Below are 27,554 nucleotides of genomic sequence, written 5' to 3'. Positions count from 1 at the left end.
GTATCTCCACAGGGAATCTTTTTTATTTTTATATGCTTTTCATTAGCTTGTTATTACAACATAAACACACACAAAATACAAATACAGTGGTACCTCGGGTTGCAAACGCTTCGGGTTACAAACTCCGCTAACCCGGAGGTAGTACCTCGGGTTAAGAACTTTACCTCAGGATGAGAACAGAAATCGTGTTGTGGCGGCGCGGTGGCAGCGGGAGGTCCCATTAGCTAAAGTGGTACTTCTGCAATAAACGTATATCCATATTCCAATTCTTATCTTTTCTAATTGACTTCCTTTGTCCTCAACGTGGGTCTAATTTCATATTTGGTAAGCTGCTTTTTTCCTCATTTCCTTTTTCCTACTTTTCTCTATATTTTATACTTTTACACTGTATTTTGTTTTGCAAAAATTACTCAAAGCAAGTCCAGGCATTGATTTTAGGACACTGCTTTTTTAGGTAATCTCTATATTTCCCCCATTCTTTTTGGAATTTTTGCTTAGATTGTCCCCTAATTGTATCCGTGATTTTGGCCAATTAAAGGTAGTCAAATAATTTATCTTGCCACTTTTTTTTTTGTTGGTACGATCTCCTTTTTCCATTTTTTTTGCAATTAAGATTCTCACTGCTGATGTTGCATACAGGAATATTATTTTATTCTCACTTGCAATGTTGGAGTCTAATATGCCCAGCAGAAAAGCTTCTGGTTTTGTTTTGTTTTGTTTATAAAGGTTTGTTTAAATATTTTCTTCAGCTCTTCATATCCCATATCCCATAGCTCTTAATTTTATTACAGGTCCACCACTTGTGTAGCAGCATCCTCTCTGCTTGATTACACCTCCCACACATTTTGGATTTTGTTTTATACATTTTGAATATTTTGCTAGGTGTTATGTACCATCTATAAAACATCTTTAGAAAATTTTCCTTTATGGCGTCGCCATAGGGAATCTCTTGCGTCTTCACCCTTGTCAGCCACACATTCCTTGCGCTGGGTGTGCTGCTTTGCCATCAGAAGAAATGGCTAAATATTTCGGTTTCTCTCAGTTTCACGCATCTCCAATCTTAAGTTCATTTTTCCACATTTCCACATCAGTTTGTGATTCCCCCCCAAAAAAATCTGCTGAAAATTCAACTGCATTCTAGTGAGAATTTCTCCTCTTATATACATTTTTATATGCAATTTTACTAGGTACAGGTTTTAAATAGAAAGTAGTTTTTCAAAAGTTTATGTCAATTGTATTATGTGTTTTAAAATTTGTTATCTCGTCTGGTGCTGCTCTGGTCTAATGACTACTGCAGGCACCCCCAAATTGCAGCCCTCCAAATGTTTTGGCCTACAACTCCCATGATCCCTAGCTAACAGGACCAGTGGTTGGGGATGATGGGAATTGTAGTCCAAAAACATCTGGAGGGCCGAAGTTTGGGGATGCCTGGACTAATGCAATGAAAGTAAAGTCTAGTCTGGTCTGTGTGCCTTACCTTCCAAGTCCCGGACTGCAGAATCCGGAACTGGCAGCCGTGTGACACCGGAAGTTGCGTCGACGTAACTTCCAGTGTCGCTTTGCCCTTCTATGGGCACCAAAAATGGCCGCTGCCGGCTTTGAAAGTCGCTTGTACGCATGTCAGGAAGTGCGTTGACGCAACTTCCGGTGTTGCTCCACCCATCTATGGGCACCAAAAATGGCCGACACCGGAAGTCGCATCTATGCACTTCCGGACATGCGTAGATGCAACTTTTGAAGCCGGCGGCGGCCATTTTTGGTGCCCATAGAAGGGCAAATTAGAAAGAAAAAAAATGGCCGCCGGCAGGAGAAAATAACGGAGAAAAACGGGAGGCGAAGTGATACGGGGGGGACCACCGGGAAAAGGTAAGTAAAATCGGGGAGAGCTATGCTGTGTGCTCAGCTCCATCCTGATCTTGCTTCGTTGTGGGAGAGAATCATGGGGAAAGTGGCTTCAGCATGGCGTGTGTGTGTGTGTGTGTGTGTGTGTGGTGGGTGTGGGTGTGGTTTGAAGCAATTCGGCTCTCTGCATTTGTGGTCTTTTCACACATCCTGTTACTAGGTAGGAAAGCAATCACAGGAAGTGGCCTTGATGTGGGTTGGTGTGTTCGTCCTTTGTATGCTTCTGTACAAGTTCTCTCCTCGAAGCATCATTTTTCTTCCTCTCTCATCATACTAGAACCCGGGACCATCCAAAAGAGGCTGAATATTGGGAAATTCAGGGCAGGCAAACGAAAGCACTTGTTCACACAGTGCACAGCTAAAACTATGGAATTTCCTCTCACAAGAGGTAGTGATAGCCACCAACTTGGACGTAGTGTTAGAAACTCAGATATCTAAGCTGGGCGCCGAATGGCTCCTTAAACCAGGGTTACAGTCGCCAAAACGGAATGCCTAGTTGCCGTGTCTCAAAAGTAATATTTTTCAATGCAACTTTTTGGTTCCTGGAATTTGTTCGGATTGTGCAGATAAAATATCACAGGCAGAATTCTACAGGATGTGTGTGGAAACAGCAAAGGTCCAAGGATTCCCCCGGGCACGCACCTCCAGATGGTGGAGACACCAGGCGCTATCCTGGCACCCGGGAAACTTCACTCGGTCCCAAGTGGATGATAGCCAGGTGCAAAATGCGCCTGGCCAATTTCGAACACTGCTTGGATACCTTTAAAAGAAGATTATACAAAGGAAAAAGCTGCTGTGAACTAGTAGCCATGACGGCTATGTTTGCCTTCACTTTTGAAGACAGTATTCCACTGAACGGGACCCAGGTGGCGCTGTGGTTAAACCACTGAGCCTAGGGCTTGCTGATCAGAAGGTCGGCGGTTCGAATCCCTGTGACGGGGTGAGCTCCCGTTGCTTGGTCCCAGCTCCTGCCAACCTAGCAGTTCGAAAGGACGCCAAAGTGCAAGTAGATAAATAGGTACCACTACAGCGGGAAGGTAAACGACATTTCCATGTGCTGCTCTGGTTTGCACATGACCTGGAAGCTATACGCCGGCTCCCTCGGCCAATAATGCGAGATGAGTGCGCAACCCCAGAGTCGGTCACGGCTGGACCTAATGGTCAGGGGTCCCTTTACCTTTACCTTTATTCCACTGAATGCCAGTTGTTGAGAGTCATGGCTGGGAAGCAGGCCCATCTCATGGGCTTCCCATGACCACTATGAGACCAGGAGCCTTGACTAGATTGACCTTTGGTCTTATGTTCCCATGTTGAGTGTGGAGAGAGGCTTGGAGAAGACAAGGCTCTTGTTGCAGTGCAACCTTTGCTGTTTCAAGAGAGATCAAGGTGAACAGCTAGCAGGAGGTTTGTTCCACATTGCTCTCCATGCTGTGTCAAAACTTTCCTGCCCTGCTGTTTTGTACAATCACCTGCTCTCGGTGCAGCTAAGCAGAAAACACAGAGAGGTTTTTCGTTTTCTTTGCAAGAGGCCAGAAAAGAGAAGTGCCAGCCAACCGCCGTGTATATGAAGCCTGGCCCTGTGCACCGCTCCCCCCCCCTTTCAAGAACAGAATCCATTTACAGGGAGCATCTGACTACCAATTACAAGCCTCCTTAATAGGAACATTTCCTGCAGGAGGAAGAAATATGCTTGGCTTTGTGTGCTAGGGCAGCCAGGAAGCCAGTCATTAAATGCTTAAGTGGCAAAAGGAAGAAGAAGAAGAAGAAGTTTGGAGGAGAGGGAAGGGAGGCATGAAGTGAGCGTGGAGGAAAATTATTCCGATTATATCACTCTCTCCTCTAATCCACGCGGATAGCCTAGCGCTCGAGCTGCACTTGCTGTGAGATTTAGAACAAACATGTTAAGAGGTTTCTGCTCACGCAGCTGAAATGCGAGAGGAGCAGAGAGCTATTGGGGAGGTGAGGGGGCGAATTGCTGTGTGGAGTTGTTAAAGGGGCTCAATGGCCTGGAAGGGGAATATTTCTCTGTCCTCCTACCCTTCACTACCGCACAGGGCTTAATTTGACATCCCCTGACATATTACAAATCATATAATGTCCTGGTGCACAGAGGGCTGCTTCCTAAGCAGCAACTTAACTGATAAGGTCCCAGCTTCTCTCCCTCCCCACCCTCTCCTCTGCATCCCTCTGCACGGTTTGCCTTATGATTTCGATTTGACTCGTCAGATACCACTAAACTGCTATTGGTTGCATTACATAACCGATGCGGTAAACTCTCCTAACAAACTACAAACTCCAGAGCATCGCTCTCGGCCTCCGTTCCCCACTCTTTTTTTTAAAAAAGAAACATTTTCACAATTAAACATTGCCGTCACATAAGTATAAAAGAATAAACCACAAAAATAAAAAAAATAAAATAAAACATTTTCACACAATATTAAATCCACATTCTAGGATTACTCACATCCCTCGACTTCCCTCCATTCCCTCCCCTGATTCTTTTATATTATCTTAATTTATACATGTCAATAATTGCCTTGTCTTTAATTATCTCCAAATTTAAACACCCTCCTTAATATTACAAGTGGTTGTTTTTTTTAAAAAAAGCCTGCTACTGTGTTAACTTCCTTACAATGTTTTTGTACAATTTGCAATAAACATTTCCCACTCCTTATCCCAAGGCACGCTTTCCCATAGGAAGCAATGCAGAACGGATTGATCTGTTCCAGGCTTTTAAAAACAACCCCTGAAACAAAAATTTAACATGATTTTTTTCTATTTTACGAGACCATTGATCCATAAAATGAAAACAATAAACAATGTACTGTACTATAAAATGAATAAAACAGTATTGTAGATGATGAAAATTAAAATTATTATTATTTCCTTACCTGCACTGATGATAGTCATTGTTTGGATGGGGGGCTTTTATCCATTTCTGCAGTCACCCAATCAATCAATCATTCAGTAGCTGAACTGGGATCCACACAGTCGCAAAAACAAATGAACTGAAAAAGCCTCAAAACAAAAAACGCAAAATAGCAAAAACAAAAGCACCAAATATAAGCTCCAAATATCACCTCAGAACACTGCAATTGGAAATGGAAGGCTTGAATTACAATGGGGGGGGGCGCAAATTAGCAGCGCAACAGGAAACACAGGGGGACGCAAAACGGACCACATTCGGCTTCCGAAAAAAAGTTCGAAAACCAGAACACCTACTTCTGGTTTTGCAGCGTTCGGGTTCCAAGTTGTTTGTGAACTAAGCTGTTCGAAAACCGAGGTACCACTGTACAACCATGCAGGATTTAACCCAGGGGTGGGGAATCTCTGATCTTCTGCATTCTGTTGGATCACAGCTACCATTGTCTCTAACCATTGGCTATGATACAGTAGCTGGAGCCGATGGGAGTTCGAGTCCAACAACAGGACAACTTTCCATTTGGCTTAGTGGCGCGGTGCGCCGGGGCGCCTCCCCATCAGGGGCGCTGGGCTGGGGTGCCCAGCAACCCTGCACGCTGCTTATGTTTGAGGCGGCAAGTGAGATGCTGCTGCTGAAGCAGCCTAGCTCTGCCGCTGCCCCTCCTCCGTTGCACTTGCACGGGGCGGTCAACTGTATCCTCCGCCGTGCGCTGTTCCCGCCACATCCCCTTGCAACAGCAGGCTTGCTAGCCACCCTTCCAACAGTGCCTAGCAAGCCCGCCCAGGTAAGGGGGGGCGGCGGTAGCAGCGCCTGGAAGGGCTCCTTTCGGTGCGCTGTTCCTGCCACCCCCCCTCGCAACAGCAGGCTTGCTAGCCACCCTTCCAACGGCGCCTAGCAAGCGGGGGGGGGGGAGAGGGATTTTGCACCATGGCGCTGGATACCCTTAAGACGGCCCTGTCCAACAATATATGGGGAGTCCAATGTTCCCCACCTTGCTTTAGCTCCTGTGTCGGTGCCCTTCCCGTCTAGCATTTCAGCGGTTAAGCACTGTTGCAACCTTTCCTTGTGTAATCCTCCAGGCATGCCTCTGCCTTAGCTATGTTCCATAGAGCTGCTCTCTAGGCTTATTCATCCAGACTCAATCCTGCTCGGACTCCGTCCTGCCTGGGCTGCATTTCAGCCTGCATGGAAACCTGCTAACTCTCCTGTCTGTCTTCAGAGTCTTGGGGGGTGGGGGGACAGCTCTAAAATTGAGGAGTGATGCTTGCAATCTGATCACACTGTTGTTCTGTACTTTCATATCATAGACTTATCAGGGCAGCGTACGATGTTAAAACATAAAACACCCTTAAAAACCTAAAAAGTGACTGGCAGATTGAAAATGAAAATGAAACAGCTGCAAAGGGTTGCTGGCATGTTAGGGGCTGATCATTAGACCTTTTGCAAAAGCATGGCATACAAAAGCATGCAGTTTACTGCTAGGCTGCAGTTCCCTATTCTGCTTAGAATTTTTTTTTTTTTGCAAAAGCTGGCACAGCATAGTAGTGCCATGAAGTTAATTTTATTTTTTTGTAAAATCTATATACTGCTTTTTAAAAAAATCAAAGTTGTTTACAAAAAGAATGAAACAATAACATTGTCAATTAAAAAACGGCTATTTGAAATGTTCAAAATAGAATTAAAATTAGCGAGAAGCTAAAACCAGATTAAAGCATGCCAGCATTCTACATTTCTGGATTGGCTTGCCCAAACAAAAAATGTCTTTAGAAGGCACCAAAAAGAACACAATGCCAGATGTCGAGAAGCAGGGAGTTCCAAAGTATGGATACTGCCGCACTAAACGATTGATTTTGTAGAAATGCGGAATGAGTGGCACCTGTAACAGTTCTAGCTCTGCACTGTCACATATTTTTGCAAAACAGCTTCTCTTTATCAGTTCCTCTTTTCCCCTCCCTTTAAAGCACACTTCTCTTTTAAATTGTTCTTTTTTTGTGGTTTCATAAACTGGGTTACATTGGCCTGCTTTGCACGACATGGTAAGTGAAACCATGTGCAAAATGGGCAGGCTCCCAGAGAGGAGCTCCCAGACGCTTTGCTCTGCCCCCCCCCCCCGGTCGATTTTCGTTGTTTCCTCTTGTGTTGAGTTTTAGATTGTAAGCTCCTTGGAACGGGGACCTCTCCGAAGCACCGTTCTCACAGAATGCATGCTGAATAAACAGCAGGCAATAGCCAAAGAAGGTGCTGTGGTTCAAATGTGCATTGCAGCAACCCCTGAGAAACTAGCCAGGCAGAGTGGAGGGCAGAGAAAGAGAGAAGGAGAGAGAGAGAAAGAGAGAAAGAGAGAAAGAGAGAAAGAAAGAAAGAAAGAAAGAAAGAAAGAGAGGGAGGGAGGGAGGGAGGGAGGGAGGGAGGGAGGGAGGAATAGCTCTCTTTTAAAAATTCTGGCTCCACCAGCAGAAATTCTAGCACCCACCCAGCAGGCGAAAACAACTGCTGAGAGAGAGAGAGAGAGCATCAGCCAGCTGGCAAACCCAAGAGTGTGATGTTTCTGCTGCTCCTTGTGGTTTGTTTTTTCGTGTGGGCCTTGAGTGACTCCTGGATTGCTTCCTCGTTAAGTGAATAATTGGGTGGGACTTTGTCTTCCTCTCGCCCTCTCTTTTGTTCCACTTCATTAGTGTGCTATATTGACGTAACCTCAGGAAGCAGCTCTGATGGTATTGGCCCCCTCTGAGGCTACAGATGTTTCAGAGGAGGTCAAAGAAGACCCCAAGGATTATCCCAATCTCGGCTGCTTTCATTTATCGGCCATATTAGCAATCCGTTTTCTCCTCGGTGCCGCTGATGCCCCGTTGGAGACTTTGAAAGGTGTCCCATTGCCATTATTTGTTGGGGACGACGACGACAAGACTTTAGAACCACCTTACCCCAAAATGGCAACTACACGTTCCGTTTTGATGACTGTAACCTCGGTTTAAGGAGGCATTTTGCATCTAGGTTGTATATATCTTGAGTTTCTATCTGCCCCGAGGTTTGCAAAAGTACCGAAACCAAAGCCCGAGTGGAAGCCCCACCATCCCTGTCCTGTCCCCCACAAACAGCCCAGTGAGAACTGATTATGTTCAGCATCTGCAGAATATTGATTGTCAGATAGAAAAGAAAAATGTAAGTGGAATGAGCTAACCTGGAAATACTGTTAAGAGATGCTGCAACATTTTGTTGCATGCCCACCTTGTTTTAAACTGTTCTTTCTCTGAGAACCTCAGAGCAGCTTATATGCTGTCAGGAGGGCTCCCATCCAAGCAGCTTCCGGGGTCAAACCTGCTTAGCTTCGTAAAAGTAGAACGGCATCCCTGATGAATTTGCTCTTGTCACGGTCTGCTCTGAGCTTTTGAGAAACTGTTTCTGTCAATATGTAAAGAAAAATGAATGATATAAAGTCTGAACCATCCTAAAACGGCTGTTTCTTGTACTGGTTTCTATCCCATTAATACCCAATGGAATTTTGGATAATGGTGTTCATAGAAACAAGTAGGGGAAAAAAAATAACCACATCTGCATGAGTATATTATTGGCCTCACACTCCCTTGAAGACATTGCCAGTCCTTGAATCATAGTGTGGAGCGAGGAAACCATTAATGCAATTTGTGTGTGTGGTTTTGTTTTGCTCTTTTATTGACGCAGGGTTCTGTAAGGTAAATTTTGCAGGCAGTGCACACGAATTTGGCGAGCAGCGCAAGAGCAGGCCGAATGCTGGGGGAGCTAAGATTTACATTAAGTAAGACTTGTGCATTGACCGCTGTGCTAGAATATTATAATAATAATAATAATAATAATAATAATAATAATAATAATAATAATTTATTATTTATACCCTGCCCATCTGGCTGGGTTTCTCCAGCCACTCTGGACGGCTTCCAGAAGGATATTAAAATACAACAATCTATTAAATATTAAAAGTTTCCCTAAACAGGGCTGCCTTCAGATGTCTCCTAAAAGTCTGGTGGTAGTTGTTGTTCTCTTTGACATCTAGTGAGAGGGTGTTCCACAGGGGGGGTGCCACCACTGAGAAGGCCCTCTGCCTGGTTCCTTGTAACTTGGCTTCTCATAGCGAGGGAACCGCCAGAAGGCCCTCGGCGCTGGACCTCAGTGTTCGGGCAGAACGATGGGGGTGGAGACGCTCCTTCAGGTATATATAAAAGCAAACTGCTTGAATTTTGCTTTAACGACTAGCGGCATATAAATTTGATTTTATAAATAAAAATAAAGAAACCCTTTGTTTTTAGAAAACTTGTACATTTGCTATCCTGTGCACAGTCGTGCTTTGGCAGGATTTAAGCAGCCTAGCTGTCAGGAAGGTTGCAGTTAGAGATAGATAGAGAGAGAGAGAAAATACTTTTTCTGGCACCGTGGGAATACTGGATGAAATAATGTCTTTAACTGTAACACCTTTTAGGTGCATCTACCTTTTAGGTGCATCTACAGTGGTATCTCGGGTTACAAACACTTCGGGTTACAGGCTCCGCTAACCCAGAAGTAGTACCTCGGGTTAAGAACTTTACCTCAGGATGAGAACAGAAATGGTGCAGCAGCAGCGAGAGGCCCCATTAGCTAAAGTGGTACCTCAGGTTAAGGACAGTTTCAGGTTAAGAACGGACCTCCGGAATTAAGTTCGTAACCAGAGGTACCACTGTAATTGTTTTTAGAATGCAATGGCTTTTATAAAATTAAAATAATTAGTGACATGCTTGCAACCCTGGGTTCCTTCAGAAGGAAAGGGTTGGATGTAAATTCAGTTAATTAATCATCTTCATCATTATCATCCACAGCAAAGAGCAGTGTACATTTAGGAAATGGAAGCGAAATCTTCCTATTGCTTTTAAAGCTGTGACATTCTGTGCATTCCACATGCGCGCTGGATATTGATAGCTTTTAATCTGGGAATAACTCCCAACGCTGCCCTTTCTTTTTAAACAAGTAAGCAATTGCCTTGTTGCGTTCATGCTTTTCCTTGGATCAAAATGACCTGAAATCTGACCCTTGAACTGGTTTTTTCCTTCCTTTCTGGGGGCGGGGGAGGAGAGATCCAGCTGTTCTGAAGGCCTGCCCAGAATCCTGAACCCTGTTTGCCATTTCACGGGAGGAACAGATGCCAGGAGAGTTATGATTTATGGCAGCAGCGGCTGCCAAAATCTTTTGAACTGTGTGCTAGGGCTAAGCGAAATCAAAGGATGCTGTGAAACGAATTGACGCTCAGCATATTTTGCTAATTGTCAATGTATGGAGTGTGTTGATTAAAAAAATAAATAAATCCATCCTGGATATGTTCTTTTCTACCTGGCCCCCCCACGCTTGGTTACGAGTTGGAAATGGGTTCAGACAGCTTTTTCCTAAAACCCATTCCTGCATAAATGGGTCTGGTGGAAATGAGATATCACTTGGGCCCCCCTACAGTAGGGTTACCAGATGTCCCTGGTTCCCGGGGACAACCCCCAAATTTGCTTGGGAGTCGCGGGTAGGGGGTCGTTGCAGTGTCTGGGGGTTTCCCTGTTGTTAATTCTGTCTCTCACAGCTACAATAAACCCACCATTAAAATTATGGACTGGTCATTTCTTCGTCAGAGGGCAAACGGGCAAATTTAGCAGGGGATCAAATACTTCCCCCCCTTCGCTGTATATGCTAAACTGTATATTGTACTGTGTACTGCAGCTCACGCTTACTTTTTATTGCTCACTGAAACTTGGCTTTTTGGGGATCAGGATTTGTGCATGCATGTTCTCTCTTATTTTCCCCTCAGTGTCGTGATTGTGGGGGGAATTGAGGGCCCCGGTTTGGGAGTCTTTCCCCTCGCTGGCAGTGTTAGAAATTCCCCAGGCGCCGGGTGCATTTTGCGACTGGCGTGGGTCAAATTGCGACCACGTTGAGATCTCTGGGTGCTAGCTTGGCGACAGGCATCTCCATCTGGCTGGCCGCCCCAGACACTCTAACCACTACACCACCCTGACTTCCTAGAGTTCTTCTGCTGTAGGGCAGCTCTATAAATTAAGTAGATAAATAAATATGTCAAATGTTTTCCTTGAAGCTTGAATTTGTTTTAGTCTGGATTGTTTTATTTGATGTTTTAATGTGCTGTAAACTGCTTTGAGATTTCCCCCCTTTAAAATACAAAGCGGAATAGAAATGAAACGAAGAGGAATAGTAGTAATAATAAATTCCTAGACATTCCATTGTGGTGACTGCAACCTAGGTTTAAGGTCCCATTTGGCGATTAGCTTATACAGTGGTACCTCTACTTACGAATAACTCTACTTACGAATGTTTCTACTTACGAACGGAGCTCCGTCCGCCATCTTGGATGCGGTTTAGATAGGATTTTTTCTACTTACGAATTTTTAGATGGGGTTGCTTCGACTTACGATTTTTTTCTCCCAATGCATTCCTATGGGATTTGACTTACAATTTTTTTAGACTTACGAATGTGCGTTCGGAACGCATTAAATCCGTAAGTAGAGGTACCACTGTACAGTGGAACCTTGGTTCTCAAACTTAATCTGTTTCGGATGTCCGTTCGACTCCCGAAACGTTCGAAAACCAAGGCGTGGCATTTGATTGGAGCTGGCGCCCTGGAAACAATAGCTGACAGCCACATTGGACGTTCGACTTCCGAAAAACGTTCAAAAACTGGAACACTTATTTCCGGGTTTTTGTTGTTCAGGAGCCGATTTGTTCGTCAACTAAGCCATCCAAGAACCAAGGTTCCACTGTATATGTGAGTTTCTAACCCCAGTAGTTTTGAATTGGACCATCTCCTCACCTTTGGAAGATAGGGTTCATTCTGCATATTCCTGCATTGCAGGGGGTTGGACTAGATGACCCTCAGGGTCCTTTTCAGTTCTACAATTCTGTGATTCCCCAGTGTCAGAAGACATGCCATATTAGGATCACAGAGCATTGGAAGCTGCCTCATACAGAGTCAGATCATAGGTCCATTTACACTGACTCGCAGCAGCTCTCTAGATTTCTGGCAGGGGTCATTGAACCTAATGCCTTCTGCATGCAAGGCAGATAATAATAATAATAATAATAATAATAATAATAATAATAATAATAATAACAATAACAATAACAATAATAATATATTATTTATACCCCACCCATCTGGCTGGGCTTCCCCTGCCACTCTGGGTGGCTTCCAACAAACATTAAAATACATCAAATACCACAGATTAAAAACTTCCCTAAACAGGGCTGCCTTTAGGTATTTTCTAAATGTCAGGTAGTTGTTTATCTCTCTGACCTCTGATGGGAGGGTGTTCCACAGGGCGGGTGCCACTACCGAGAAGGCCCTCTGCCTGGTTCCCTGTAGCTTTGCTTCTCGCAGTGAGGGAACCGCCAGACGGCCCTCGGCGCTGGACCTCAGTGTCCGGGCAGAACGATGGGGGTGGAGACGCTCCTTCAGGTATACTGGACTGAGGCCGTTTAGGGCTTTAAAGGTCAGCACCAACACTTTGAATTGTGCTCGGAAAGTACTGGGAGCCAATGTAGGTCTTTCAAGATCGGTGTTATGTGGTCTCGGCGGCTGCTCCAAGTCACCAGTCTAGCTGCCGCATTCTGGATTAGTTGTAGTTTCCGGGTCACCTTCAAAGGTAACCCCACATAGAGCGCATTGCAGTAATCCAAGCGAGAGATAACCAGAGCATGCACCACTCTGGCAAGACAGTCCACGGGCAGGTAGGGTCTCAGCCTGTGTACCAGATGGAGCTGATAGACAGCTGCCCTGGACACAGAATTGGCCTGCGCCTCCATGGACAGCTGTGAGTCCAAAATGACTCCCAGGCTGCACACCTGGTCTCAGATGTTCTCCGACTGAGCTACAGCCCTTTCTGATTGCTCACCCCCAGCACCTATCCTGTCCTCCATTTCCACCCCTATCTATAGTTATGGGGACATGTTCTTCCTTCTCCTGGTGGTCAGGGGAGTGGGCTTCACACCAACCTGAGGCCTCCTCAGGGACAATCTTGGGGAGAACATACAATTCGAAGAGGTGCTCTCTGGCTAACTGGAACTGACAATGCAAATCCTGTTGTCAATGTAAGAATGACAGACAAAAGGATGTGGTTTCGATCTTTGGTGGCGTGGGAGAAGAACTGTACTCGAAAATTGCAAGAACGGATATGTTTGAGTGAGATAAAACCTTGTCAAACAAATTTGGTTGCCATAGTTGCTAGGCCTCCTTCTAGATGTGCTAAGTTATAATTGGCTTGTGAACTTTGCTTGCTGTCCAAGGTCCCTGAAGTAACGCAACAGTTCTTCCGAGTGCAGCCTGCTATAAGTTTTGCAAAGCTGGAAGGTAAAAAGGGGTTTCAAGGCGATAATGAAAGGTTATAAATCAGAGGTTGAGTGGGGATTTGAACTCTGATTTTCAAGGTTTGCATCCAGGATTCCAGTCCTCTGTGCTGGTTCTTGATTTCAAACTCCATTCAGTTTCATCCTATACCTATAGCTTGTTTATTAAAAATATAAAAAAAGGCTTTTCTTGGGTATCATTTATCGGTGGCAGTCCAGAAGCTCTAGAAAGGGGGGTTGGGCAGCTCTCTGCAAAGACAAAGCAGATCCTATATTTGGTGCAAAACACAGGAAATAAAAAAAAATGACATCAGTTATTTTGGTCTCTACGTTGTTCTTTCTGTCAAGGAAGTTAAGAACCGTGCTTAGATTCACAGTACGATGTAAGAGGATGTTGCTGTCCGGTGATGGCCTCATCCAACAATTGTTTTATCATGGCTTCTGTTACCTTCTTTTATTTTAACATTGCTTGCTCATTTTTGTTGCTATCTGGCAAGTGTTGGGGATGAAATTTTAGTGGGTATCCGCATTGTGTATACAATAAATGTAATGTCTGTTGTTCTGAAACACACCTTCCACTCTGCAACTGAGATAGGCAGAGGAGGTTCACATTGCTTGCTCTGCCCCTTTCTTCCAACTACCCCCCCTACAGAATATTCTGCCCCCCTTGGCTCCCTATCTTCCCTGCAACTGGTTTTTCAATCTCTGCCCCACATGATTCCTACTTGCATAGGGCCAGTGTGAGATTTTAGTCCTCGGTCAGCCTGCTACAATCCTTTCTCACAGAAGAAGCATTGTTTTGACATTTTGTTGCTGAGAGTTTTGTTCCCTGAGCTGTTGAGATATTTGTGGACATTCCATAGAAACTACAGCCTGTTTTAAGAAGCTTTAAGTGCAGGAGGATATACAGTGGAACCTTGGTTTATGAACACCTCAGTTTACGAATTTTCGGTTTACGAATGCCGCGAACCCATCTGGAACGGATTAATTCACTTTCCATTACTTTCAATGGGAAAGTTCGCTTCAGTTTATGAACGCTTCAGTTTATGAACAGACTTCCGGAACCAATTACACCCATGCTTCGGGTTAAGTACGCTTCAGATTGAGTACTCTGCGGACCCGTCTGGAACGGATTAATCCACTTTCCATTACTTTCAATGGGAAAGTTTGCTTCAGTTTATGAACGCTTCAGTTTAAGTACTCCATGGACCATCTGGAACAGATTAATCCACTTTCCATTACTTTGAATGGGAAAGTTCGCTTCAGTTTATGAACGCTTCAGTTTATGAACAGACTTCCGGAACCAATTGTGTTCATAAACCGAGATACCACTGTAGTTAGCCATTCTAATAAACAGAATGTATTTTTAGCTGCATCCACTGGAGTGGGTTTTAAAAATGCATGGAGTTCAATTCCATCCCTTCTTCCTTGATTAAAACAAAACAAAACAAAACAGGAAAACCTCAGCAACTGATATATTTTGCACTATTGCATATATCTCTTAATTGTGTGCATGTTTGCAAAGGAAATTGAAATGCAGATACCTAGAGAGATGGTGTAATTTTGATATGCGCCCAGCTTCCTATTGCTGCAACAGGAGTTACTGGCAAGAAGAGTGAAGTGAAAGTTTAAAGTGCTTATATTCTGTAACTTTGCTCGTGGGAACTCTGATTCTGGCTTGCCGTCATCTGTATGTTAAAGTTATTTTAATCGGCAAGAATGAGTGATTGACGGGGTAGCCTGTAGTGTGTCTGGGAAACAACTCTTGAGTAAGCCTTCCTTTAAAAATAAGAAGCAATTTGCTCTATTCCAGAGGAAGTGACTGTGAGCTCACTTCGACCTTTGAACTGACGATGCGTTCCCACAGGTTGTGTTCAAAAGTTGAAGCCAATTGGATGAAGGCTAAGGTATATTCAAGGAGACCAATGAGATGTGGCCTGGACCTGCTTCCTACCAACCATTGGTCATCAAGCCTGCTCCTATCTGCATAGTCCTGCCCCTTCATCTGCATATGCACATGGAGCCCTATGAAAACCAGTGCTTACACGGCAGGAAAGCACACCCGTTTCCTCTTCTTCTGAAAAGCATTTCTTGCTTTTTCTGGGATTGCAGCATTCTCTCTAGACTGGGCTTGGACATGGCGAAATTGTCAAAACATCACCAGTTGCCACGTCACTCTACAGCACCAACAAATCTTGAAACAAACAGGTCTTTGGGGCAAGACAAAGAGCATGCACTTTGTAGTTTGACCATGAGGTGTATGGGCATAAAGAACAAGAGAGTTTCTTGTGTACTGCAGATTTTTGAGGGGATATTTCCTGAGTCTTTTCTGGGCAACGTAGGTGATATTGGCAACCCCTGCTTTTACAAAACAGTTTTGCCTGTGTAATTTCTCCACCCTCCACCCAGTCTCATGCTAGTCTAATTTAAACCAACTCCTTTTCACAGTGGGCTTATCCAGTTGTTGTTTTTATCGGTCTTCACACATTTAGTGAATACCTTCTTATTTTGATGGATCTTCAATATTGCTTACACCTGGCCCCCGTCTGATAGTGTTTTAAACAACTATTTTACAGTTGAGGCTGCTGGTTTTGCTCATGTTTTTTCCCCTGTTTCTGGATTTGCTTGGGATTGTTAGAATATATGTTTATTTTCTGCTCTGTTTTTCTTCCCCCGCTGATCTTTGCTGTTTTACTTGCCAGTGATAATGAGAAGGAAAATACCTGTATCAATTCCAGGTTGCTGTAGATTGGGAGCCTGATCTATAGGTGTGTTGTGGAAGTGAAGGGGGGGAATCCTTTGGATCTTGGGGATCCAAGGCTACCCCCCACTCTCCACAACATCCCCCTGAGGATACCTCCATATAATACCCCTTCTGGCATTATTATAATTCATTAACTGTGTATATTTATAATTTTGTATTTTAATTAAATTTGTATACTGCCCTTCACCTGAAGATCACAGGGCAGTTTTGCAACATAACAATACAAAATGAGGACGCGAAATGCATAATAAAACAAAAACAAACCAATAACCCCCCCTCTCCCACAAACACATTTGGAAAGCAATAGAATTTTTTATTAAAGATTTCTCGGCTTACAAAAGTATGTGCAATGTCTCTTTTTTCAAGTTACATTTTATACAGATCAGTTTCATTTGTTGAGACATTAGTGCAGGCCTAGGCAAACTCCGGCCCTCCAGATGTTTGAGACTACAATTCCCATCATCCCTAGCTAACAGGGCCAGTGGTCGGGGATGATGGGAATTGTAGTCCCAAACATCTGGAGGGCCGGAGTTTGCCTATGCCTGCATTAGTGTTACATTAGGAAGAAAAGGGGGAAAGGGGTGGAGGGAGGAATGGTGAGTGGGGTTGGGGTTGGGTGGCGATGTTTCTACTTTGCTTAATGTATGTGTGGGGCTTAATCAGCCAGGCCTGGTTATAGAGAAACATTTTTGCCTGGAGCCTAAAGATATGTAGAGAAGGCACTAGGTGAGACTCCCTTAGGAGAGCGTTCCACAAATGGGGAGCCACCACAGAAAAGGCCTCTAGACCGCACACAAAGAAGGGCCTCAGATGATGATGGGAGCAGATTTACACCCATAGAGTTTTCCACAGGTATACTGAGGGCCTGTGGGGTGGGTGTGCTGCGGAGTCGGTCTCTGCCCCATCCTAAACCCTCTCATTGGATTTCCAGTGGGGATTAGGATTGCTCTGAAAGTGATGCAGTTTGGGAATTCCCTCCATTCCGAGTTGTGGGAAATGAACAAGAGAAGCCCATTGAAGGCATAGGCACATTCGAAATCTCCCTTGATGTTTGGATCGGGTGACTTATAAAGCTCTTTTCTGGACGAGGGCCACTCCATGCACTCTCTACTCCAGGGCAGATGGATATTCTTCGTTATGAGTGGTTAGTTACCGTTGCTCCATTTTGCTTTGACAAATCTTATGATGCCCCCCCCTTCTCAATTCCCACTTTCCCAAACAGATCTTGAAGCAGTCGTGCCCAGATATATATCTGCAGCCATCAAGCGTTTGCGTGGGAGGTGAGTTTGCTGCGTCCGGAAAACAGTGTGCAAATATTGACAATCCTGCTGTTTCTTCCTTGGGCAAAATGTGTAACTCGGAGCGCCATATGCTTGAGTAGGAAGATGCGAATTAAAGGTGTTCTCCCTTCCTTCTCCAGTTTGCCAGTGACGGCATTGCATATTTAAATTTGTCCCAGTTTCCTTCCAAAAGCACCCCTTGGGGGGGCGGGGTGTAGACTTTTAAGGAGGTTAACTTGATGTCATCCCAAATTATTTCCCCAAGCTACTCTGTGAGATAGATAAGGCCAGAATTAGGCTACATGGTGACCCCCCCCCAGATGTTAATGGACTACCACACCTGCCACCAGGGGTGCCATCTCACCCTCAGGATTGTGGGTGCCTGCCACCCTAAGGCTGACGTGCGACATCACGCACACATGCTGCATGTAGAACATGTGACATCACCTTACCTTCCAAGTCCCGGACTGCAGAATCCTGGACCGGCAGGCGTGTGACACCGGAAGTTGCGTCGACGTAACTTCCGGTGTCACTTTGCCCTTCTATGGGCACCAAAAATGGCTGCCGCTGGCTTCGAAAGTCGCTTGTACGCATGTCAGGAAGTGCGTCGACGCAACTTCCGGTGTCGCTCCGCCCATCTATGGGCACCAAAATGGCCGCCGCCGACACCGGAAGTCACGTCTATGCACTTCCGGACATGCGTAGATGCGACTTTTGAAGCCGGCAGCGGCCATTTTGGGTGCCCATAGAAGGGCAAATCGGAAAGAAAAAAAATGGCCGCCGGCAGGAGAAAATAACGGAGAAAAACGGGAGACGAAGTGATACGGGGGACCACCGGGAAAAGGTAAGTAAAAACAGGGGTTTCCCGGAGAAAACGGGGTACTTGGCATCTGTGTTGTGGCAGCGGCAGTAGCTTCTCTCCCCCCTCCTCTTCACAGCCAGCAAGGCTCCCTTTTCAGTGGGAAGGGGCTCGGAATTAAGAGGCAGAGAGACATTGGCTCCGCGTCTGAGTCCCCTCCACCCCTGTCCCTTGGCCGTGTTGTTATGGACAGAAAACGTAAATGCTTAGATCTGCCATCAAATGGCCAAGCTCCTAATGAAATCTTTCCTGCCAGGGGAATTAACACATTCGGTTTTAGAGATGGCAAGCTCATGTCTGTTTATCTGGTGTCCCTTGGTTTCAGAGGAGTTCCAGGTCGTTCTGCGAGGCTTCATGTTGGGAAGGAATGTGGACAATGTCTTCTGCTCCTACGAGGTCTATGGCATGAAAATTGGTAAGCATCCCCGAAAAGTTCAAAACAGTGTCACACAAATTGAAACTCTTGCCTCTGCCCCCAGATCTCAGGGAACTGGTGTAACCCAGCAGTAATGCGTTGGGGGGGGATTTGGAACAGAGATACAGCTGGAGAAAAAGCTGTGAAGCTCTCACTCCCCCATCCCTCACGGTTCTTTGCTCCGAATTTTCTAGCATGTTTTTTACTCTTGCAAAACTGGTTTTCACTTAAAGAAATATTTGAGGCTGAAGGCAAAGCGCAGCAAGATGTTTATCCTGTAATCTACTGGCATGCTGATCAGCCCCCCTCCAGTCTCTCATCCCACAAGGCTGTCTTCCTCTGCCCCCAACCCTGAGTTACCTATTTATTATTATTATTATTATTATTATTATTATTATTATTATTATTATTAAATAAAGCATGTCAGAGTAAATCATATGATAAACATCTCATCTAGTTTGTCTCCTAGCTGTGTGTGTTTTCATGTAGTGCATAGTTTTGATTTGGGTCGTATCCACACCATGCACTTAAAGTACAGTCGTACCTTGGATCCCGAATGCCTTGTGACTCAAACGTTTTGGCTCCCAAACGCCACAAACCCGGAAGTGAGTGTTCTGGTTTGCAAACGTTCTTTGGAACCCAAACGTCTGATGGGGCGTCCGCGGCTTCCGATTGGCTGCAGGAGCTTCCTGCAGCCAATCGGAAGCTGCACCTTGGTTTTTGAACATTTTGGAAGTCGAATGGACTTCCGGAATGGATTCCGTTTGCCTTCCAATGTGCGACTGTACATTGCTTCCCCTAAAGAAACCTGGGACCTGTTGTTTACCTCTCAGAGAGCTACAGTTCCCAGCCCCTGTAACAAACTACAGTTTTCAGGGGTTGCTGAATTGATTTGTATACCACCCTTCATTCAAAGTACATTTGCTGCTGTACATTGGGGGCCTGATCTATAGGTGTGTTGTGGAAGTGTGTGGCGGCAGGCTTTGAATCTTGGGAATCCAAGGCAGCCCCTGCTCTCAACGACACCTCCCTGGAGCTGCCTGTTTTGGCACCCAACACCAGCAGGAAACTACAGGTGTGATTATTTTTTTATTACATTTGTATACTGCCCTTCATCCGAAGACCACACTGCAGTTTGCAACATAAAAATACAAAAAGAGAACGCAAAATGCACAATGAAACAAAAGAAAACCATTCGCAGCCCCCTCCAAACATATTTAAAAGGCCGGAGAATGTTTAATCAGTCAAAGGCCTGGTTTTGGAGAAATGCTTTCGCCTGGCGCCTAAAATGATGCAAGGAAGGAGCCACAAACAGGGAGCCACCACACAAAAGGCCTGTTCTCGTGTTGTCATCCTCCAGACCTCGCACAGAGTGGGAAGGGAAAAAGGCCTCAGAAGATGATTGCAGGGTCCGGGTTGATTCAGGGTCCAGGTTCTTTGGGGCAAATCATGTTGCTTAAATGTATGCTGTAGATGAGACCTTGGATCTTTTTGGACCTGAAGGGTGTAGCACATGTGCTGGTGTTAAACTGAGGGTTGCTTATTATTCACTGAACTGGTTTCTCCCCACATTTTTCTCCAATTGTGAAGAGCAGACTCGGGGTATATGTGCATGCTCAGAAGGCTAGAGCTTAGCGGTAGGCATGTGCTTTGCCTTCAGAATGTCCCGGGTTCAATCCCAGCCGTTTAAAAAGATCAAGCAGCACATGTCTCAAGATGCCGACACTCAGGCAATACTGTTCTTGATGAGTAATTAGACTGATCAACTATAAGGCAGTTTCCAATATCCCTAAGCTTGGCTAAACCTAAGTGGCACCTTCTTCCATCCTGTTCTTGCACCCCGTATCCCCACGAGGGTTGCCTTATCACATTTTGCGAGATCTATGTGTAAACCACAGTAAATTGTGCATCATTGAAGGAAGACAAAGGATTTTACCAGGTGGACATACTTGGGTCTGAGAGGTTAAACATTTGCTCAGTCTGCTGCAGGTTGTAGATTTGTGTGCATGCCTGTGTTTAAAAGTACTGAATTTGGCCGGTTTTTCCATGCCTTTTCATTATTATTATTATTATTATTATTATTATTATTATTATTATTATTATTATTTTGGGGGGGGGGGAGATTGCCAAATGGTGTAAAGGAACCTTGCCAAAGAGAACAGCAGAAGACCAACCTTCCTTCCCTCAGCACTCTCTGATATGGGGGCATTTAAGACAAAAGCATATGGGCACATGCTAACCCACTCTGTTTGTGCTAGTATCCGATCTGGAATTAGCTGCTAGTGCAAAATGTTCTCTTCACAAGAAGAAATGTTTCATGAGCCCCTTCTTCTAACACATTCATAAAATAGTAATTGTAATAATAATAATAAAAAGGAATGTTCATTTATTTGTTGCCTTTATTAGTAATTTACTACATAAAATGCCTCAAAGTGATGTAAAAAAAAATCATGAATAGCACAAAAAATACATTTAAAATACATCAAAAAGATTGAAATACGTTATAGACTAAAAGTGGACATCCTGCCACACATAAAAAATGACAAATGGTACCCCAGCCCTACTTAAAAGCTGAAAACCAATGCAGGCTGGGACATTATCATAGCATAGGACTCCACATGAGAGCCAAATACTTGAGTGAACAGGAACTTCTTTGCCTAGCACCTAGAAGCTGACAGTGATGGTGCTGGCTGCATCTTTTTTTGGGAAAGCCTTCCACAGTCGAGGAGCCACTGAAGATCTATTCTGCAAATGGAGGAGGCACACAAAGAATATAGGGTCTGGATAGGTTCATGCCTGAAGAGGTGGTCCCTAAAGTATTGGGGTCCTAAGCCACATAAGGCACCAGCTGCAAGGTTCCATAAAGCAGGGAAATGGTCATAAATTTTTGACTTAGTATTTAAGATGTCTGTGATACCTTGTGGGCTGGTGGGTAGAGAGCTGGGTTATTAGGAGTTTGTATCTCCTTCCTCCCAGGATGGGCGGCAAAGGGAGATCAGCTGGGTGGGTCCCAACTGGATTTAAATAGCTTCTAAATGGTCATGTGTTAGACTGACTTGAGACATCTTCAACCAAGCCTTATGAGGATGGGTTGAGGGAGCTGGGTATGTCTGGCCTGGAGAATAGAGGATGGAGAGGAGACAGAATGTTGTTGTTGTTTAGTCATGTCCGACTCTTCGTGACCCCATGGACCAGAGCACGCCAGGCACTCCTGTCATCCACTGCCTCCCGCAGTTTGGTCAAACTTATGTTGGTAGCTTCGAGAACACTGTCCAACCATCTCGTCCTCTGTCGTCCCCTCCACCTAGTGCCCTCCATCTTTCCCAACATCAGGGTCTTTTCCAGGGAGTCTTCTCTTCTCATGAGGTGGCCAAAGTATTGGAGCCTCAGCTTCAGGATCTGTCCTTCCAGTGAGCACTCGGGGCTGATTTCCTTAACAATGGATAGGTTTGATCTTCTTGCAGTCCATGGGACTCTCAAGAGTCTCCCCCAGCACCATAATTCAAAAGCATCAATACTTCAGCAATCGGAAGACAAATATCTGAAGAGCTGTCACATGGAAGATGGAGCAAATTTGTTTTCTGCTGCTCTGGAGGGTAGGACCCAAACCAGTGGATTCGAATTACATGGAAGGAGATTCCAATTAAACATTAGGAAGAACTTTCTGACAGTAGGAGCTGTTGGGCAGTGGAAGGGAGGTGGTGGGTTTGCTTTGGAGGTTTTAAAGCAGAGGTTGGATGGTCATCTGCCATGATTCTTTAGCAGTGATTCCTGCATTGCAGGGGTGTGTGTGTGTCTATTTGATTCCATGGTTCTTGAACAGATATCTCTGCATACTGCTTCTAAGTTTAGCTTAGAGCAGGGGAGCCTGTGGATCTTTGATTATTGTTGGAACTCAGCTTTTTATCCTGTGAAAATAAGGTTATATGACACTGTTGTTTTTTTCTCCTCACAGATGAAAGGCCCATAGAGGTGGGAACTGACTTTATCCTCTGCCCAGCACCTATTCTCAATGAAACTGGCCAGTAAGTAGTTCACACTTGCATGCCATGAGTAATTCAGTTACCGGTAATAGAGAGAAGCTCCAGAGAGCCCAAAGCACCCCTCTTCCAAGGAGGTTGCTCATGGTGTCTCTGTATGAGTGACGGTTGTGGCCATGCCTCTCCCCTATCAGGCCCCACTGAGGGCAGACATTTTTTCTTGAATTTTCTGAAACAACTGAAATTGGATCATTCAGTCACTCCCAGTTTGCTGCTGCTGCTGCTGCTGCTGCTGTGTGTGTGTGTGTGTGTGTGTGTGTGTATGTGTGTGTGTGTGTGTTAGTGTGACTCTGCATGAGTCACTGTTCATTCAGGAAACATTGTTGTTGTTTAGTCGTTTAGTCGTGTCCGACTCTTCGTGACTCCATGGACCGTAGCACGCCAGGCACTCCTGTCTTGCACTGCCTCCCACAGTTTGGTCAAACTCATGTTCGTAGCTTCGAGAACACTGTCCAACCATCTCGTCCTCTGTCATCCCCTTCTCCTAGTGACCTCAATCTTTCCCAACTTCAGGGTCTTTTCCAGGGAGTCTTCTCTTCTCATGAGGTGGCCAAAGTATTGGAGCCTCAGCTTCACGATCTGTCAGGAAACATAGATTATAGGAATATGGAAAGGGTATCCCTGAGGATGAGTAATGCATCCTTTTTCTCACTCTAAAGTCTCTAAAGTTTGGGAGACATAGACTTGGCTGTAGCTTTGATCTGTGTTTTAGTAAAGAAATGGGTACAGGCAAAAGGTGGTCCCCCCCTCTCTTTCACTGATCCGTTCCTGTGTGCTAATTCACTAGGGAGATTCACCAGATCTGAAATGAGTTTTAGATAGCTTGTGACCAAACAGGTTTGCAGAAGACTGTAAAAACGAACCCACAGCCAGTTCATTTAACTCTGAAAAGGTCTGGCTTGTCAAAAGTTGTGTGCATGCTAGCTCCCTTTTAAAAAATAAAATAAAATAAAATAGGGCATGTAATATGCTTTCTTCTGGACGATCTTTGGTCTCATGGTTAAACGGCTTACATTACCACTGACACTTACAAGCTATTATTAAAATTGCGCGTCAAGATGTGTAGCAGCACTCAACGTGCGATGATAAAAGAAGGCACTAATTTAACATCCACAACAGAATCTTCACAACATTATGGCTGAAACATTGTCCAGGTCTTATTCTAAGTGTCACTGGCCTTGCCTGAAGATCCTGTATGTAGCCTTTAAAGCTAATTCTTCCTTCCATATTCAGATATGCCTTAGGCTTCCGAGATCACTTTTGCTTAGGTTTAATTTCTTACATACTTAGGGAACCTTTTCCTCAGTGCTACCGAAACTAGTCAGGAAGCGGAACGTAAATAGCAATGGGAGCATGCAACCAGGAACCTGCTTTGTAGCAGGAGAAGAACTTCACTGTCTTCTTTCCATTGGAGGTGAAAACTAAAGAGCCCATTATGATAGTCCATGTAGCATGTAACTACAGGTTTGCCCCTTAGCTTTTTCTTCTCCCAAAGATATCCTGCAAGGCAGCAGAGCATCCCTCTACTCCACTGTGTTTCTGTGTGGATTATCCCTTCGGAAAGAAAAGAACTACAGTGGTACCTTGGTTCTCAAACTTAATCCGTTCTCGAAGTCTGTTCCAAAACCAAAGCGTTCCAAAACCAAGGCGCGCTTTCCCATAGAAAGTACATAACGCAAAACGGATTAATCCGTTCCAGACTTTTAAAAACAACCCCTAAAACAGCAATTCAACATGAATTTTACTATCTAACGAGTCCATTGATCCATATAATGAAAGCAATAATCAATGTACTGCACTATAAAAGAAATAAGACAGTATTGCAGATGACAAAAAACTAAAATTATTATTCTTTTCTTGCCTGCACTGATGATAATCATTGTTTGGATGGGGGGGGGGCTTTTATCAATTTCCACAACCACACAATCAATCAATCAATCAGTCAGTCAATCAATCAGTCAGTAGCTGAACTGGGTTCCACACAGTCCCAGGAGGTCCCAGGTTCAAATCTTGCCATCTCCAGGTGAGGCTAGGAGAGAACCTTGCCCAAAATCTTGGAGAGACGCTGTCAGTCATTGTAGTTGGTACTTAGCCAGAGGAATACAAAGGAATGTATTCAAAGAATACAACGGAACAATGCAAACATAACTTAATGTTATCTAGCACAGACTTTTTCCATACACACAAATAACATACAAATACTTTACTATCCGAAGATGCAAATGGGATATTTCACTCGAATTACAGTCTCCCACATTCCCCAGGGCTGAAACAGAGTAAGCATTACTTCCATGAAACATATTTTGTATTAGTTGTGAACATACTTCTTTTAGGTGACTAATCATTCGCAGTCAGAAACTGGGACATTTATTGCGTAATCCACTGACACAATGCAAGGGAACTTCCTGTGTTTCTGTGTTTGGAAGGTAACACTGCATACTTACTGCATGTGAAGGAAGCTTTCCTCTGCACATTCAAAACTAGCATGTCAGAGAGCAGGGTGGAGGGAGGTTTAGCGTGATAAACTGGTCTTTATGTTTAGTTGCATGGGAGGAGCGTTCGAACATTTCTCCATCTCCCCAATTGCTGTCTGAAAACGATTCAGCAGCCCAGAAGCAGAGGCATCACGTGGGGCTCCGAGATGATCACCGCCGCGCAACCTGCCAAATGAAGGCTAAATGTGCTGAATTTTTACTGCCATGTGTCTTTTAAACCTTGGTGCAAATGATCAGAACATGTTGTATTTTTATTGTTCTGGGATGTGATTGTCGGGCGGTAGTGTTTCTGCAGTCGGCACGGCACCAAATTGCAGTGGCAATGCAGGCAAAGTACTCGGGAGCCAGGATAGGTTCTTTTTGGGGCAGTCTTTATAAAACACCGACTCTAGACTAGCCTGTTAGGGTCAGGTGCAGATGTTACATAATGGTGTTGACTTACTATTTTCCATCCTGGTATGTGTGCGATGGACTTCGAAATTGTTGCTGTTATAAAAGAAATCTGAAGGAGTTTGGCCTAGGCAGCGTGCGGCGAGTTAGAAAGCCGACAGCTCTGAAAGCAAATGTACATATTTGAACTTCTGACTTTCCATTGGCAGAGCTTGTGCTGTTGTTGGAGAGCTCCCAGTTATTCCCCTTGAGGGGAGTGAACTTTGGTTGCTAACTGAGCAGCAAGCAATCTGCAAAATGCTACACTCCTACCTCCCCACCCGAAAAACACACACGCAACACAATCCCCATGGGAAGCCATGTAGATTAAGTTGCATTATCTCCCGGCCAGTTTTTACAACCTCCAGGAATTTCCTAAATATACGGCGGAGGCACATAGGCACATCTACTCCTATTAAACTCAAGGCAGGCTGACCAGGAAAGAGGCCAACCTAAAATAAATTGGTATGGCTGGCAGGACAGTGGCTTAGCTTGGACTCCAGCCCCAATCTCGTATTTCTGTTGACAGCACCGTGTGATCGAGATTGATAAAATGTCATCCAGGGCTTTGCACCCAATAGCAAAGGAATGCAACCTGCTGTGCCATCAACAAATCCCATGGGGTTGGATTTTGGTGTCCCAAATTTGAGGCAAGCAGGACAGTACTGTGCCCATTTTGAGTTAGAATGAGCATTCTGCAACCTGTATAAACGCAACTTAAACAGTTTCTTTTATTTTTTTCATGATCTGCTTTATTCTGTTTTCCCCCCAAATGATTTTTATTGAATTTTCCAAATAAGAAAACAAAAACAATTAATTTTTTTTAAAATACATTCCATCTTATATTCACCCATCTCAGTTCATTTCGCTCTGCCGAGCTGTGACTCCCCCCCCCCCCCCGGGCCATTCGGCTTTATTTCTCACTCTTATCTTGCAGTTCCTTTTTGCCAACATGTTTAAATCAAGTTCGTAGGATTCATTTCAGTCCTGCAAGTGTCTTTAAACTTCTTCAGTTCCTTTCCATATAGTCAATGAATTTACTCCATTCCCTTTGGAACTTTGTCTCTCCCTGGTTTCGGATCCCACAAGCCAACTTTGCTAACTCTGCATAGTCAATCATTTTTGTCTGCCACTCCTCATTCGTTGGTATCTCCTGTGATTTCCATTTTTGGGCTAATAAAGTCCTCGTCGCGTTTGTAGCATGCATAAATAATCTCTGATCTCCTTTTGCTATTTCCTCTCCCATTAATCCCAATAGAAAAGCTTCAGATTTTTTGGGAAAGGTATACTTAAACATCTTTTTCAATTCATTATATATCATTCCCCAAAATCTTTTTACTTTTTCGCATGTCCACCACATATGATAAAATTCACCATCTTTATCTTTACATTTCCAGCATAATTTACTGCTCATTCTATACATTTTGGCTAATTTTACTGGTGTTAAATACCATCTATACATCATTTTCATTACATTTTCTTTCAAAGCGGTACATGCAGTAAATTTCAATGTTTCATTCCATAATTTTCAATCACGCATCATATTCGATATTATACCCAAAATCTCTTGCCCATTTTATCATCACCTCTTTTGTCATTTCATCTTTCGTAAACCACTCTAACAAAAGGCTATGATCTGCTTTATTCTGGTTGTGCTGGTTATAGTGGAGGGAACTATGGAGGACACAAATGCTCTGCTGCCAAACTATAGAAAATCTTTTACATCCACTTTCTGAGATTTTAGCAGGTGTAGCTCATGTGGCTTAAATGATCTCACTTCCCTTTCCAGTCTGGCTGGAAGTGACTGTGGCTGGGGTGGGTGGGAGTTACTTTTAGGCATTGAAGCCTAGGGAGGTGAAGTGGTTGGTGCTTTGTTCCATGTTTAAAAGTAAGCCTTCACTAGGAAAGGAATTGAAAATAAAACTGCCGGTTGGGCAAAACATTTTGGGTATAATATTGAATACGATGCGTGGTTGAAATTGTGGAATCACACATTGAAGTTTACTGCATGTACTGCCCTGAAAGAGAATGTGTTGAAGATGATGTATAGATGGTATTTGACACCAGTAAAATTAGCTAAGATGTATAGAATGAGTAGTAAAAC

General features: G+C 44.3%; 1 protein-coding gene across 1 annotated transcript in view; it reads left to right on the top strand.

The window, feature by feature from the left end:
* ANTXR2 (ANTXR cell adhesion molecule 2) overlaps positions 1 to 27,554 on the top strand; it is a 147,909-nt gene that overhangs the window by 25,892 nt on the left and 94,463 nt on the right. The window contains exons 8-10 of the mRNA XM_035111642.2: positions 17,155 to 17,212; positions 18,397 to 18,486; positions 22,442 to 22,511. Coding sequence (XP_034967533.1) covers positions 17,155 to 17,212; positions 18,397 to 18,486; positions 22,442 to 22,511 — 218 coding nt within the window. The remainder of the gene's footprint in view (positions 1 to 17,154; positions 17,213 to 18,396; positions 18,487 to 22,441; positions 22,512 to 27,554) is intronic.

This window comes from Zootoca vivipara, chromosome 9 (genome assembly GCF_963506605.1).
Source record: "Zootoca vivipara chromosome 9, rZooViv1.1, whole genome shotgun sequence".
Lineage (NCBI taxonomy): Eukaryota > Metazoa > Chordata > Lepidosauria > Squamata > Lacertidae > Zootoca > Zootoca vivipara.
This window is presented reverse-complemented; position numbering and strand designations above follow the sequence as displayed.